Source organism: Chiloscyllium plagiosum, unplaced genomic scaffold (genome assembly GCF_037043375.1).
Source record: "Chiloscyllium plagiosum isolate Xiang-an unplaced genomic scaffold, Cpla_swu_hap1 HiC_scaffold_19, whole genome shotgun sequence".
NCBI classification, from domain to species: Eukaryota; Metazoa; Chordata; class Chondrichthyes; order Orectolobiformes; family Hemiscylliidae; genus Chiloscyllium; species Chiloscyllium plagiosum.
Genome location: NW_028270157.1, coordinates 48,137,032 through 48,154,663, shown reverse-complemented (window position 1 = coordinate 48,154,663; position 17,632 = coordinate 48,137,032). Strand labels below are relative to the sequence as shown.

General features: G+C 39.6%; 1 protein-coding gene across 9 annotated transcripts in view; it reads right to left on the bottom strand.

The window, feature by feature from the left end:
* LOC122559589 (voltage-dependent calcium channel subunit alpha-2/delta-4-like) overlaps positions 1 to 17,632 on the bottom strand; it is a 549,452-nt gene that overhangs the window by 300,251 nt on the left and 231,569 nt on the right. For all 9 annotated transcript variants that reach the window (XR_015760448.1, XM_087997322.1, XM_087997321.1 and 6 more), the window contains one exon: positions 7,099 to 7,226. Coding sequence is in view for 8 of the 9 variants with exons in the window: in XM_087997322.1 (XP_087853448.1) it covers positions 7,099 to 7,226 (128 nt within the window). In the remaining variant the exon portion in view is untranslated. The remainder of the gene's footprint in view (positions 1 to 7,098; positions 7,227 to 17,632) is intronic.

The window sequence follows — 17,632 nt, the reverse complement described above, 5'->3', positions numbered from 1 at the left end:
CTCAATCTAGTCCCACCTGCCAACACCCGGCACATATGCCTCATATACCCATCCAAATGCCTTTTAAATGTTGCAATTGTACTAGCCTCCACCACTTCCTCTGGCAGCTCATTCCATATACGTACCACCCTCCGCATGAAAAAGCTGCCACTTAGGTCTTTTTTATATCTTACCCCTCTCACCCTAAACCTATGCCCTCTAGTTCTGGACTCCCCCATCCCAGGGAAAAGACTTTGTCCATTTATCCTTATCCATGCTCCTTATGATTTTATAAACCTCTATAAGGTCACCCCTCAGCCTCCTACACTCTAGGGAAAACAGCTCCAGCCTGTTCAGCCTCTCCCTATAACTCAAATCCTCAAATCCTGGCAACATCCTTGTAAATCTTTACTGAAACCTTTCAGGTTTCACAACATCTTTCTGATAGGAAGGAGACCAGAATTACATGCAATATTCCAAAAGAGGCCTAACCAATGTCCTGTCTAGCCGCAACATGACCTCCCAACTCCTGTACTCAATACTCTGACCAATAAAGGAAAGCATACCAAATGCCTTCTTCACTTTCCTATCTACCTGCGACTCTACTCAAATGTGCAATGGGACCCTTCGGCTGTCTCAACACAAAGGAAGGTTTTTTGGGAATTGTTTGATGGGCAATTCGCTGCTCCCTGTGACCCTCTGAAAAAGTTGTCAATTTGGAGGTAGATGGCCAGTAGGGCCAACATCTCATGTGGCTCAGTGGTATACACTGTTTCATAATTCTACTGTGAAGTAACTTGGGCTGTTTTATTACATTAAAGATGCTATATAAACATAAATTGTTGCAGCTTTGGATTCACCTGTAAGTGGAAACATGATTTACACATCTATTTTGTCCAATCCAGTCATAATTTTAAAAACCTATAAGCTGACCTCTAAGTCTTCACTTTTCTAAATAAATAATTCTCAATTTATAGAGTTCCTGATAGCTATTATCTCAGGTCTGGTACTTGTCTTGTAAATTGAACTTTGTATTGCTCCAGTGCTCCTAAAATTCTTTCTTTAATTTGAAGACCAGAACTGTTCAGGCTGGAAATGATTTTCAGATCAGATGATAAATTAAGACCTCATCTGTTTTCCCAGATGGGCCTAAAGTTTCCATAACATTATTTCAAAGAAAATTAGGGGAGTTAGTCCTGGTGACTTGGCCAACACTTATTCCTTAATCAACATCATAAAATTAGATTTGTTAGTCATTATCACATTGATAAAATGGGATCTTGCTATGCACAATTTATCCACATTGCCTACACTGCAACTGTGAATAGATCTGAAAGGTATGTTAGTGACTGTCAAGTTCTTTGGGATGTTTGTGGTCATGAAAAGTATCATAAATGCATTTTATATGAAGTCGAGTCTTTTTTCATGCCTTTTTCTTATATTGAGCTTTTTGTGATTTGCCTTAATGCCTCCTTCAGTGTTTTAGCCTCAAATTTTATTTGATAATACTCCTGTAAATTACTTTGGGTTATTTTATAAATATAGGCCACACTTGCTGACACCAAGAAGCATGTGCATTAGCAGTAATATTTCTTTAGATACAAATAAATACATATACCAATTAATTATACTATTTTAATGAACTGGTATATTGTGGTAACTGTATATTATAATGATCAAATAAAAACTGAAATGAAGTACAACGTTTCTTTTAATTGTCAACAATTTTAAGGTGAGAGGACAGAGATTTAACAAAGACATGGGGGCAAATGTTTTACATGTTTACGCATGGAATGAACTTCCTGAGGAAGTGGTGAATGTGGATATAATTACAATGTTGAAAAGACATTTGGATAGACACATGAATAGAAAAGGTTTGGAGGGATGTGGGCCAGGAGAGGCAGATGGGACTAATTTAGTTGAAGATGCTTATGTTGTTGTGATCATTGCAATCTCTTCCATAGTATTTATGGGTGTATACCATCCACACCTGGCGGTTGATCCTTTATGAGGTTTATTAGTTTGTCAAATAATTTTTCCCTTCTAACTCAACAATATGAATGTTCTTTTTACGATCATCATCTAGTATAGTATTTGTTTAATGATGTTCTTTAATAAAACTGAGGTGAAACAGCTGTTCAATATGATTGTCACTTTTCTTTAATTACCCGCAACTTTGACTTCATCCTTCTTTATTGGTCCTATTTTTAACTTTAATATTTAATTTGTTATTCCTGTGTCTACAGACATTCCATTTTCAAAGTATTTTTTGTTATTACTGTAACATGTGACATAATCAAGACCCACCAAGTTGCACCTTTGGTATATGTTGAATCAATCACTAAAATGCTAATTGATTCTCTTTTGTACCACCACCAGTATAAAAACAACTGTCATCAGGTTTCTTTAATGAATTCTAAATCATTAATTTATTCTTACACTAAATTTTTCTTTAAAACAAATGGAAAACTCTAGTTAACATAACATTACAATCCAGAATTAGTATAATACCACTTTAATCTCCAACACAGACACACACAACATACATAAAAGAAAAAGTCTGCAGAGAGTTAATGATTTTCGCAAAAAAGGAGCAAAAGAGAAAACACCATGTTGGTCAAGAACCTGGAAGCAATAGATAGAATTTGATTTTTTAAAGTCCACAAGGTTTCCTGTTAATAAGGCAGGCAGCCTTAAACTAATAGAAAATCTTCAGACTGAAATCAAACTGGTTCCAAGTCTTTGGAAAGTGACCACAGGTCAACTTTTCAAGGTTTACACAGATATTTGGAAACATCAGCCTCCCACAACTTCAATGGAAAGAGAGGTGGAGGCATTTGCAGGTCATGGGGTTTCTTCTTTACTGACTTCAGTCCATAAAACAGAAAACTAAGTCTAGAATCATTAGCATGGAGGACCCCATAGACTTTTCAAAGCCAAGTCTTCCAACAATTAAGGACCATAAGGACCTATCTCATCTCCCTCAAAACTTTCTTATCTTTTCTCCAAAGTCACTTGACTTTCTGTAAACAGTAGATAAACCACAGTGCACATTGAGGTGTTGACTTTATTTCCAAGAAACCACACCGTAAACCTTTTTAATCCAGAAAATATGTAAACAGTTCCATATAGAGTCATAGAGATGTACAGCATGGAAACAGACCCTTCGGTACAACCCGTCCATACCGACCAGATATCCCAACCCAATCTAGTCCCACCTGCCAGCACCCGGCCTATATCCCTCCAAACCCTCCTATTCATATACCCATCCAAATGCCTTTTAAATGCTACAATTGTACCAGCTTCCACCATTTCCTCTGGCAGCTCATTCCATACACGTACCACCCTCTGTGTGAAAAAGTTGCCCCTTATCCTCCCAATATCCTTAATAATTTGATTTTTATAATGTTCTTTACCTTCCTTTATGTGAATTTTCTCCTCAGTTCTTCATATTCCCTCTTGTTCATTCTTTTATTATCAAAATTGTAATTCTCTTGAGTTCATTATATTTTCTTTAATGAGAAGTGGCATTGCTGGCTAAGCCAGCAGTTGTTTTCTATCCATAATTGCCAAGATGATGAGTTGCTTCCTTGAATTGCTGAAGTCGCACAGTGCCATTATGAAGGGAGTTCCAGAATGTAGATCCAAAGAACTGTGATAGCGTTCCGAGTTAGGGTGGAACATAATTTGGAATGCAACATGCAGATCATGGGATTCTCATGAGTTGGCTGCCTTTTTCCTTCTAGGTAGTAGAGATTGTGGATATAGACAGTGCTGTTCAGCAGCCTTGGTGAGTTGGTGCAGTACATCTTGTAGATGTTGTACAATGCTATCACTGTGCATCTATGTGGAAGGAGTTAGTGTTGAGTGTCAAATCAAGCAGCTGCTTTGTCCTAGATAGTGCTGAGCTTCTTGAGCATTGTTGAAACTGAGCTAGGTAACGGAGAGTATTCCGTCACATACCTGACAAGTGTCTTGTAGAAGGTAAAGAACATTATAAAATCAAATTATTAAGGATATTGGGAGTATATATTTATTGTTAAAAACTGTATGAAAAACAGTATAGTATGGAACTGTTTACACATTTTCTGGATTAAAAAGGTTTACGGTGTGGTTTCTTGGAAATAAAGTCAACACCTCAACGTGTGCTGTGGTTTATTTACTGTTTACAGAAAGTCAAGTGACTTTGGAGAAAAGATAAGAAAGTTTGTCTTGTTAGACTTTGGGGAGTGAAGAGTTTAATTACTTGCTGCAGAACTCCTAGACTCTGACCATACTCTTGCAGCTACAGTATTTACATGGTTCATTTAGTTTAGTTTCTGGTCATTGGTACTCCCCAGGATGTTGATATGTTCTTTTATAAATAGCCATATCATTAACATGTTTATTTTTACTTTTGAAAGAGTCCAGATACCACTGTCAGGTGGAGGTGGGCAATACAGTGGAAAGGATAAAGACAGACAGAATGAGGATGAAACCATGTTTAATAGATCTGGCTATTAGCATTGAAGACAAAATTAGAACAGGAATAATAGGTCAATGAATTACACAATGTGCAAGAAACTGATAAGTGGTGTTTTGGATGTATTGGAAAGTATCATTATGTGGTGAACTGATCAAAGCAGGTTCCACGGAATTACACATGATGATAAAAATTCTGAGGAAGAGGATGAAGGTAAAGATGCATGTGAAGAAGATAAACCGATCTCAAGGAGTTTTAGTCTTGTGATGAATGTAGACTTGTTCTAATTGTGCAGCGATTGTGCTTGCAGGTCAATAGTATATGGATTAGTTAAAATATTATTTTAAGTCAGTGGATCTGCAGTTCCCTAAGTCAGACATTACTGCATTCACCAAACAAAACCTTAGGCTTTTATCATTGTTAGAAAAGTAGCAATGGCATATGGTGATAAGAATTGGGGGAAAGAAGCAGACTGCTTTAAGGCTACAGAAACCATTTAACTACTTAAAGGTTCGAAAATCCTACCAAAAATGTAGACATGGTTGATGAAGTGTAAACGTTGCCAGAGTTGTACTGGATCGGTTGGTTATTCTCTCAGAGAGACTGACTGGTAGTGGTTTAACCTGAGGGTAACCATATCAAGTGAGTGGAGAGGTTGAGAAGGAGAGTCCCATGAACTGTATCCAAAGCTAATAGAAGAGATCAGAGGAAGGTGTGAAGATTGTGCAAAGTGTCAGTAGACACTGCCATGTTCTAGTATATGCCTTAATTTGACACATGATGTTAATAAGATAGATCTATAGATAGAGATGTGGTCTATCTAAAAGTATCTTAGCAACTACAAATCACAAAAAATAATGAATGGAGATGGATTTCTGGCACCAGACAAAACTTGCCAAGGTAAGCTTTTCTGCCTACATCAGACTTGCGTTCCAAAATACGGAGGGTATGTAGAGCACCCACAGCCTATCTAAGCCTGGACATATGAAGGACTTTAACAGGTTCATTCTGCCTTTACTGCCATTTTATGGGCAACTGAAGAGCAGGTGAGAAAGCCAACAGCAAGACATTCAACAGCCAATGGTCTGATTAATTGTCACCTGCATTGGCTCTATTCTTATGCATTTCATTGGGGTCTTAAGCCATCTCCTGAGTTGATCTCTCTTGTCATCTAGAATCCAATCATCCAGTTTCTGGGTTGAAAAACCTTGGCACCTGGGAGTAGTTGAAAGATGTAATAATCATGATTACACCCAGGGTACCACACACATATGACTGTATAATAATTTGGTGGAAGCAACATTTTGCATTTTGAACAAGTATATCCCTTTGATTTACGAAGGATCAAGGCTAGCCCATATGTGCTCTACTTGCCACACAGGTGTAGTCTATAAATCTCTGCATGTTAGGAAAAGTTTGTAGGGCACAAATGCCTCTCATTCTCACTCTGTGATCAGCTTTATCTGGTGTGGTTTGTGAATTTCCCAGCTCCATAAATATGGTACCTTAATAACCTTTATGCTTCCAATATTCCACAGAGATCCCCAGCTGCTGCTTGGAATGATCCTGCTATGTAGAATGTTGAGGCTACTGTCACCTTGAACATTGCCAAACTTGGGTGGCCTCCCAAACTCTGCCATCACATCACAGAGCACCATAGCATTTTCATGAGATAATGCACTGGTGGTTGGACAGCTGTAGACTCATCCAACAGGGTATGGTCTTCTGCACCTTCAACCTTGGGGCTGATCGGCTCCACCACATTCTGCAGCTACAACAATACCAACTTTCTCAATGGCTTGACCAAGCCTGATCTACCATTCAGGCAGAAGTGGGCACTGCAGATGCTGGAGATCAGAGTCAAGATTAGAGTGGTGCTGGAAAAGCACAGCAGCTTAGGCAGCATCCAAGAAGCAGGAAATATTTACCTTTCAGGCTAAAGCCCTTCATCAGAAATCTTTCAGAGTTAAGATTAGAGTGGAAAAGCACAGCAAGTCAGGCAGCATCTGAGGACCAGGAAAAACTGACGTTTTGGGCAAAAGCCCTTCATCAGGAATGATCAACCATTCATCTCTTCTTCCTTCACTCAAGTTCTTCCTCACTGAAAAATTGCTATGGCTCAACCTTACATTCCAGGACTCAACCAAGTGTGATGGCCACTCAAAGAAACTCTAGCATTTATCACATAAATTTGTGATGTCAGTTCAAGTGAGATTTTCCAAAAGAGCAGCAGTCTACAATCCTGAACCTTTATTGCAGCATTAACTGCTGCCTCCAACCTCCCTCACATTAAATGCAGTCTGACCTTGTTAAAATGCTCTGCCATCCTTATTCATCTGACAAGATTTACATCACACTCTTCCCTGTTTTGCCTGCACAGGGACCATAAGTTGAAGAAAACAGTGCAATTTTCAGGTGTATTCAATGTTTATAACATCAACGGGCCAACTAAACAGTCTTTACAAAATGTGACCAAGTTCCTGACTTTGGGGAAAGGCATTAATTTCCTTCCTAATGCACACATACATAACAAAAGACATAGCTTTAAGAGACTAACACAAATAAGTGGCATAAGAAGACACATTTACCAATGAGCTATGAAACATAATTACTAATGGAGCAGTATTTGAAAAGCAATGGTTGAAAAGAACACTCACCCATGTCTTCCTCAAAGGCTATGGAGTAAACAAAATGTCCAGGTGGGTGCTCAGCAGCCCGTCGGTACCAGAGTGGAAAATGGTCCATTGTGAAAATACTATGTTTATCCTGAGTTGTGAAGAACTTTCTGTAAAATAACAACAAGTGGTTAGATTATTGAGATAACAACCCAAACTTTAATTCAGACTATTTGTGCAGGGCCTGTAGTTCATCAAAATGTTTTTGAATGCCGTGCCATCCAAATCTGGTAGGAATATCTGTGACTAATGGCCAACAGTGAGATTTTACACATCAGGAGGTTAGAGAGAACAATCTCTGGCATGTGATACAATCAGATGAGGATAAGTGAACTGACTCCCTCTTGGACGGTCACAACAAAGGTTTAGGATCTTTTTAACATGAAGCTCTAAATCTCTCCAAGTAAAATAGTTCACCAATTTTTACTGTCATAGTGAGGAACCAATGTCAAGGCTTTCTTGAGTTCAAATAGAGCTGGCTTATTAATTACTAACTCCAAGGAAAATAATAAAGTTACAATGTCAAACATACAACCTCTTTGCAGTCACCTGTGCCCTAACATCCACACACACACACACATATATAAAAGTGTATAGTACAAATGGAAAATAAAATAAATAGTTTTGACATCTTGGGTGACCTTGAGGTGTTACACAATAGGTCTGCTGATTTTTTTGGACAACAAGTCGAAGCAAATATTGCTATATTTTAAGTTTTCTGTTTCCCCATGTTTCTTTCTAATCAGTATTGTTACCAGATACTTTCCCTCTTGAGACACAGGAAGAGAGAAAGAGAACACTTTCTTCAACCTGTGTTTAGTTCTGCAGTCTAAAATCCACCTCATCTTCTCTGTTAAAAAAATCCCTTGAATATCACCTTGCTAGTATATTCCACCTGCTGAGTTCATTCTGCAGTGATTCACAAAATCACAGAATTATTAGAAGGTGGCCATCTGAACCTCATGCCTGCACTGGTTCCATTACCTAGTGTGAGTTTCCTGACTTTTCACCATATCCCTAAATAATCATTCAATGCCCTCCAGAATGCCTCAATTGAATCAGCCTCCACCACATTTCCTAGCAATACTTTCTATTCTTCTTTTCCAGCATGTGGATACTCTTTTGACATTACAAATCAAATAGGAGAGAAGAATCTTTTCACATGTCCTATTGTGGGTGGTTGGCAGGTTCAATTGCCCTTGGATAAAATAATATTTTCAGCTCAGACTATCTTTGCTAACATTGTCTAATTCATACCAATTTCATGAAACTTGGCTAATCTGTGATGCCAATGGCATTTTAGGCTTGCATTTTTAGCCCCATTTTAAAACATCTCAGCCCATAAGAATCCCAGGCATTAAATCAGCTGATGAGATTGAAAAATCAATAGTCCATATTTTATTATCATCATGACATTAACAAAGAGGTGAGAGAGGATATAGGGTTCATCATAGTCAGAGGAAGACATTGGAAGACCAGATCAGTGAAAATTCCTCTCCTGCTGCTGTACTTTCTAGTTCACAGGTAACCAAAAAAGTAAAAAGGACTAGATGAATGGAAAAATCTTCCAGTGAAACATTGGGAAGATTGAAGCCATTGTTTCTGGTCCTTGTCCCTAACTTCTGTTTCCTGGCTACTGACTCCATCCCTCTCCCTGGCAGTAATCTACAGTCTGAAATCACACAACACCAGGCTATAGTTTAACAGGTTTATTTGAAATCACAAGCTTTTGGAGCACTACTCCTTTAACAGATGAAGTATATAGCCAGTCTATTCATTGACTTGGTGCTATATTTGATCCCATGTTGAGCTTCAACCTCAGATCTGCGCCATCTATTTCCAACTCTGTAGCATTACGCGACATAGCCCTTGCTCATTTGCTGAGGAAAATCTCATTCAAGCTTCCTACTATCAGTAAACTTGAGGTCATCCTAAACTCTCTTACCTATTTCTTATCTCCCACTATACCCAATCCTCTATTGCTCCTGTGCTCATTATCTTACATTGGCTCCCAGTCAAACAACATCTTGACTTTAAAATTGTTATCCTCATTTGCAAATTTCTCCTAATCCTTGTAATATTCACCAGCCCCACAAACCCTCCAAACTGAATTGCACTAATTCTGACTTCTTGTGCATTCTAAATGATAATTACTTATAAAAGCCTGATACCGCAACATAGTCATAGTTGTGAATGCAGCAGGAAGACTTTAACTGCAATTTTAACAACATGACTGACCCTTGCCCACTGAGAAAGAATGGGCATGTTTGTGGGAGTGGCAAGGCTAATATCTACTCCTAAAATACTCAATTACTGAACACATTGTATTCATAATGGAACACTCCACATTCTGAACATTACAGCTCCAGCATAATGTCGTTCTCACAGGATTGGACTTCATTATATAACCTGTAGGACTGATAGCACATTGATCCTAGAAATATCTCTAATCGTAAAGCTCATTCTTTATCAAAATATCTGATGGAGGAATGTAATGTGTCCGAACTCTTGCAGTAATGACGTGAGACGTAGTAAAATTCCAAGTACAATAAGGGGAAGAGATTTGTGTACAAATTGTCTGCTTGTGAATCAGGCAAATTTTGGGATGTGAATGGAAGTGTCCAAGCAGAGTGATTTGGACATGTGTCCAGCTTCCTACGCAATAAAGTGGTATTCCAGTGAAAGTGAAAAGAACACATAGTCAGCCTTCTTGGTAAAGTAATCAAACCAGTTATTACTGGGGAAACACTGCATGTGAAATGTATAATAATAGGAGGTGAAGAGTTAAATGTGGAGTTGTAGTTATCTTAAACTGAATGGTCACCATAAACAGAGGCATAATTGAAATGGATTTAACAATTTGTAAGTTTGCTTGCTGAGCTGGTAGGTTTGTTCAGACATTTTGTCACTATGCTAGATAACATCATCAGTGACTCTCTGGTGAAGTGTTGGTGTTCTGACCCACTTTCTATTTGTGTGTTTTGGTCTGTTAAGGTGGGTGATATTATTTCCAGTTCTTATCCTCAGAGGTGGGTAAATGGGGTCCAAATTGATGTGTTTGTTGATGGAGTTCCACTTTGAATGTTAGGCCTCTATGAATTCCTGTGCATGCCTCTGTTTGGCCTGTCCTAGGATGGATGTATTGTCCCAGTCGAAGAGGTGTCCTTCTTCATCCGTATGTAAGGATACTAGTGAGAGTGGGTCATGTCTTTTGGTGGCTAGTTGGTGTCTGTGTATCCTGGTGGTTAGTTTTCTGCCTGTCTGTCCAATGTAGTGTTTGTTACAGTCTTTGCATGTTATTTTGTGAATGACATTTGATTTGCTGGTTGTTGGTATAGGGTCCTTTCGGTTCATCAGTTGCTGTTTCAGTGTGTTGGTAGGTTTGTGGGCTATCATTATACCAAGGGGTCGGAGTAGTCTGGTAGTCATCTCTGAGATGTCTTTGATATATGGTAGTGTGGCTGGAATGTCTGGGCGTGTCGTGTCTACTTGTTTGTGTTTGTTGTTTAAGAATCAGCAGACTGTGTTTACCGGATACCTGTTCTTATTGACTATGCAGTAAAGTCAACTAGAATTCCAGCAATAAACACATCGAATTGGACCCCATTTACCAATTTTTGAGGAAAAGAACCAGAAATGATATCACCACCTTAAGAGACCCAAGACCCATAAATAGAATGCATGACAGAACACCAACGCTTCACTGGAGGCTCACTGATAATGTTACCTCGCATTGTAATGAAACATCTGGGAACAAACCTGCCAGCTCAGCAAGCAAACTTACAAGCTGAACTTCAACCTGAACTACAAATATTTTCAAAGATCGCATGGAGCTCTCACTCCTATATAATGCAAAGAGAATGTATAGGGTCCTGGTGAGACTGCACCTGGAATATTGTGTGCAGTTCTGGTCTCCAAATTTGAGGAAAGACATTCTGGCTATTGAGGGAGTGCAGCGTAGGTTCACGAGGTCAATTCCTGGAATGGCGGGACTATCCTATGTTGAAAGATTGGAGCAACTGGGCTTGTATACCCTTGAGTTTAGAAGACTGAGAGGGGATCTGATTGAGACGTATAAGATTATTAAAGGATTGGACACTCTGGAGGCAGGAAACGTGTTTCCGCTGATGGGTGAGTCCCGAACCAGAGGACACAGCTTAAAAATAAGGGGTACGCCATTTAGGACAGAGATGAGGAGAAACTTCTTCACCCAGAGAGTGGTGGGTGTGTGGAATGCTCTGCCCCAGAAGGCAGTGGAGGCCCAGTCTCTGGATTCGTTTAAGAAAGAGTTGGATAGAGCTCTCAAGGATAGTGGAATCAAGGGTTATGGAAATAAGGCAGGAACAGGATACTGATTGAGGATGATCAGCCATGATCATAATGAATGGTGGAGCAGGCTCGAAGGGCAGAATGGCCTACTCCTGCACCTATTGTCTATAATGTCCTGTTAACTAAATTCCCTGTATTAAGGTTAGGTATATATGTATATGTGTTTATGCTTGGTGGAAGGAGACGAGATACAAGCAGAGAGAGGGTTAAAAAATGTGCAAGTGAAATAGTATGTCAAAGAACCCCCTGTTTTTAATGGTCTCTGCAATCTTTATATCCAATGGTTCATTGTGGGTTCTACACAGCACCTCAACTGTTCATATTTCTAGGTTTGCTGAATTGGGTTCCTTCCAATACCATTGTCACAACATATGCATATACAGACATTTTTATGCATTTCTGTTTAGGTTGAAAGACAAAGCCTTTACAGGGAAATATCAACAGTCATCCAAATCATTACCATTGTTGGGATTTTTTCTGAGTTTTTATCATGTATCCTGCAGATGGAGCCATTGTTATAATGAAATTCTAGAATAGGAGTTGAGGTTCAGAATATTTAATATTGTTACATAAGCTATTCATGAATATAAACCTATACAGGGTTAGCATTTAGATTAATCTCATGTGATTAAGGTTTTTGCTTTGCTTTTACATATAAATGGTTGGGGATTGATATGGCAGCTAGAAATAATGAAATGGTTAGTGCTGTTCACTCCCAGGATGATTTAGGGTTTAATAATGTCAGGGTATAATTTAACTGACTGCACTGTTTACAGTAGTTCTTCTGAGGTGCAAAATTAATTCATGCCTGTAGATTATTTTCATTGCCACATTGTAAGTTCAGAGAAGCAAGATAGTTTCAAGATAAGGAATCAAGACAATGAGTTCAGCTTGATTAGTTACACACCTAGATAATAATTAGATTTACTATCCTAAACTTTGTAGAAACTGTCTCATTACTGGAGTCTTTGTTCACAATAACATTTGTCATGCCATAAATAATTAGTAAGGATAGAGCACATGCAAAGAGATCTATAAAGATCTTAAGATTTCCTTAACAATTTATAGAACATAGAACTTGGAATATTGCAGCGCAGTACAGGCCCTTCGTCCCTCGTTGTTGCACCGCCTGTGAAACCAATCTGAAGCCCATCTAACCTACACTATTCTGTTCTTGTCCATATGCTTATCCAATGACCATTTAATTGCCTGTAAAGTTGGTGAGTTCACAACTGTTGTAGGCAGTGCATTCCACGTCCCTACTACTCTCTGAGTAAAGAAACTACCTCTGACATCTGTCCTATATCTATCACCCCTCAATTTGAAGCAATGCCCCTTGCACTAGCCATCACCATCCAGGAAAAAAGTCTCTCCCTGTCCACCCAATCTAACCCTCTGATTATTTTATATGTCTCAATTAAGTCACCTCTCAACCTTCTTCTCTCAAATGAAAATAGCCTCAAGTCCCTCAGCCTTTCCTTATAAGACCTTCCTCCGCACCAGGCAACATCCTAGTAAATCTCCTCTGAACCCTTTCCAAAGCTTCCACATCCTTCCTATAATGCAGTGACCAGAACTGCATGTAATTCTCCAAGTGCAGCTGCACCAGAGTTTTGTACAGCTGCAGCATGACCTCGTGGCTCCAAAACTCAATCCCTCTACTAATAAAAACCTACACACTGTATGCCTTCTTAACAGCCCTATCAAACTGGGTGGCAACTTTGAGGGATCTATCTACATGGACACTGAGATCTCTCTGCTCATCAACATGACCAAGAACCTTACCATTCGCCCAGTACTCTGCATTGCTGTTACTCCTTCCAAAGTGAATCACCTCACATTTTTCTGCATTCATTTGCCACCTCTCAGCCCAGCTCTGCAGCTTATCTATGTCCCTCTGTAACCTACAACATGCTTCCACAACTGTACCGACTTTAGTGTCATCTGCAAATTTACTAACTCGTCCTTCTACACCCTCATCCAGGTCATTTATAAAAATGACAAACAGCAGTGGACCCAAAACAGATCTTTGTGGTACACCACTCATAACTCAACTCCAGGATGAACATTTCCCATCAACCACCACCCTCTGCCTTCTTTCAGCTGGCCAATTTCTGATCCAAACCGCTAAATCGCCCTCAATCACATGCCTCCCATGCTGCCACTGGGAAACTTATCAAACGCCTTACTGAAATCTGCTTACACCATATTAACTGCTTTACTCTCATCCAACTGTTTGGTCATCTTCTCAAAGTACTCAATAAGGTTTGTGAGGCATGACCTACCATTCACAAAACTGTGTTGTCTACCCCTAATCAACTTATTTCTATTGAGATGATTATAAATCCTATCTCTTTTAACCTTTTCCAACACTTTACCCACAACCAATGTAAGGTCTATAATTACCAGGGCTGTCTCGGCTCCCCTTCTTGAACAAGGGAGCAACATTTGCTATCCTCCAGTCTTCTGGTACTATTCCTTTAGATAATGATGACATAAAGATCAAAGCCAAAGGCTTGGCAATATCCTCCCTGGCTTCCCAGAGAATCCTAGGAACATATACCATCCGGCCCAGGGGATTTATCTATTTTCACACTTTCCAGAATTTCTAACACCTCCTCCTTGTGAACTTCAATCCCATCTAGTCGAGTAAGGTCAGGATCAAAGGATTGACAAAATTTATGGGCAGAATCTTATCAAAGCTTGACAACAATGGGGCATGGGGCAATTTGTGGCAGAATTGTGTAAGAAATCCAGCAAGGCCCATCTTGATGTCGCGAGCTACTCCATGTGCGTTTTTTGTGCGTTTACAATGGAAGGGTGAGTTTCTCATTAGTCAGTGGCTTATAAATCTATTGTAACTTTTAAAATGCTTAATTAATACCACAACCAGCATAATTAATATTCAGCTTCCTATCTCACCAAATGTGCTGAACATGGCAGATGTTGAGAATTATTGACATTGGAAATAGAGCAGGTACTGGGTGACGTCAGTAAACTACTGGTTATGTGCAGCCTCCATATTTGCTCAGTACCAAACACAACTCAGGGCACGATCCAATGGCACTAGCTACATGCACCCCTCATCTACAGACATTGGCATCTGAAATCTGTCAATGTCTCATGACCAACATGACACCTTTCCAATCCTCTTGTAGGATGCTTAGGAAGCACAGAGTTGCATTTCAGCAGCATTCCAATGCTGTTGCATTGGGATGCTGCTATAAGGACACTTTGCATTCAGGTGCAGGCACTAAGCTCACAGATTGGGTCAGACTGCATCTCAGGGATGTTCGCTTCCTCTCTTAATCTTCTCCCTGTATACTCACAGTCCATGTCTTGCCTTGTCACACCATGCCTCCAATGAGTTAATACTTCAGCTAGAGCCAACAGATGTCACTGCTGTTGTTCTGAAGAAGAACTCAAAATGTTTCTTTCTTCTCAGATGCTTCCAGACCTGCTGAGTTTCTCCAGCATTTCAATGTTTGAATCAGTACTGCCGTATTGATAGCATAGGCACAGAAGTAAGCTACTTATTAATTAAGATCTGATTGGGAGTTGGGGAAAGACATCTTGCTGCACACTACACTGAGACATCAATCTAATATCTACAGGATGTGACAGCTGCCTGTCTGGTAAACACACGGCACACTCATTCAACAAAATGGTCATGTCATGAAGTGGGTGGAGGCTAGTCCTCAGTCAAGGAGTGGTGAGAGATTGGGTGCTGTCTGTCAGGGGGTCCCAGTACCATCAGTCATGGGCACAGTTTGCACACAATCAAGGGCTTGGCCACCATCAGTCGTCCACTAGAAATGCTCACACTCAGGAGATAAATCTGAATACAGTTTAGAGTTACAATGGTGAGTCCTATGAAGTCATCATAAGCAGTCAGGGGAACTGCATATCATTCATTGCGGAGCTGCAAAGACAGCAGTCAGGGGTGTGGTCAGTCATATTTAGGGGCTGATAGACGTCTGGAGCACGTACCGTGATGTCTATTCATTGATCGTTGTTGTGAAGTGGGGAGAAGTTGGCATAGAGTGATACAGCATGGAAACAGATTTCCCAAACTCGTCCCACCTGCCTATGCTTTGCCAATATCCGTCTAAACCTTTGCTATTCATATACTTATCCAAATGTCTTTTAAATGTTGTAACTGTATCTGTATCCATCACTTTCTCTGGCAGTTCATTCCACACACAAACTACTCTTGTGTAAAAACATTGCCCATCATGTCCTTTTTAAATTTTTCTCCTCTCACCTTAAAAATATGTTCCCTACTTTTGAACTCACCCACTCAAAGGAAAATACCCTTGTCATTCACCTTATCAATGCCACTCATGATTGTATAAGCCTCAATAAGGTCACCCCTCAACCTCCTGTGCTCCAGTGAAAAAAGTCCCAGTCTTTCCAGTTTATTTTTATATCTCAAACCTTCCATTCTCAGCAACATTTTGGTAAATCTTTTCTGAATCTGCTCCAGTTTAATAATATCCTTCCTATAATAGGGTGACCAGAACTACACCAGAAGAGGTCTTGCCAATGTCCTCAATATGATGTCCAACTCCTGTACTCAAATGTCTGAGCAATGAAGGCAAGCGTGCTAAACACCTTCTTAACCACCCTGCTTATCTGTGATGCAAATTTCAAAGAATGTTTGTACCTGAACCCCAAAGTCACTCCATTCTACAAACACTACCCAGGACCCTACCATTAATTGTATGAGCCATGCCCTTGTTTGTTTTACCAAAATGCAATACCTCACATTTATTCAAATTAAACTCCTTTTGCCACTCCTCAGTCTATTGACCCAATTGATCAAAATTGTTTTGTAATCTTCATTGTCCACTGTACCACCAATTTTGGTGTCATCTGCAAACTTACTAACCATGTTTCCTATATTCTATTATAAAATCATTTTAAAAAATAACAAACAAAAGTGGACCCAGTACCAATTCCTATGGAACACTGCTGGTCACAGGCTTCCAGTCTGAAAGATAACCCTCCATCACCACTCTCTGTCTCCTGCCATAAAGCCAATTTTTACTAAAGTCCAAGTAAACAGTATGTACTGCTCTGCCCTCATTGATCTTTTTGTTGCTCCATTAAAAACTCAATCAAGTTAGTGAGATATGATTTTCCTCACACAAAACTGTGCTGACTACCCTTAATCAATCCTTGCCTCTCCAAATGGTTATAAATCCTACCTTTCAGAAACACCTCCAACAATGAACGCACCACCAATGTCAGACTCACAGGTCTACAGTTTCCAGGCTTCTCCTTACAGCCTTTCTTAAACAATGGGACATCATAAGCCACCTTCCAGTTCTCCTATACTTCACCCATGTTTATTGATAATACAAATATTTCTGCTAGGAGCCCTGCAATTTCTGCCCTAACTTCTCACAACTTCCTGGGATATGCTTGATCAGGTCCCCAAGATTTATCCACCTTTATGTTTTCTAAGATCTCCAGCACTTCTGCTTCTTTAATGCAAACTGTTTTAAAAATATCAATATTTTATTCCCTGAGTTCTCTAGCCACCATTTTTTTCTCAACAGTAAAAACTGACATAAAATATTTATTTAATATCTCTCCCACCTCCTGAGGTTCAACACAAAGGTGGCCTCATTGATCTATTAGGGGTCCTACTTTTCCTCTAATTGCTCTCTTGCTCTTAATGTAGGATCTTTTTGGATTATCCTTAAGGCTATCTCATATCCCCAATTTGCCTTCCTGATTTCCACCTTTAAAAAGTCTCTACACTTCTTTACTCTTTAAGACATTCAGTTGATCCTAGTTGTCGATATCTAATATATGATTTTTCTTATTCTTGACTAGAACCTCAATATCTTTATTTATCCATTGTTCCCTAATCTTACCAACCTTGCCTTTCATGCTAACAGGAATATAGTGCCTCTGAATTCTCGTTATCACACTTTGAAGACTGCCTACTTCTCAGTCATCCCTTTACCCGTGAACAGCCTACTGCAATCAACTTTTGATTGGGGCAATGGGGCAATTATTGTCAAAACAGGTGGTACAAAGCAGAGGGATGTGTAGAGGTGAGGGCAAGGATAGAAACAGGGGAAACTCAAGGTGAATGGGATATAGATGGAACAAAAGTGGAGGGCATGGCAGGCTTTGGAAAGACGTGTTTTTAGCAGTGACAACCACTAGAGCA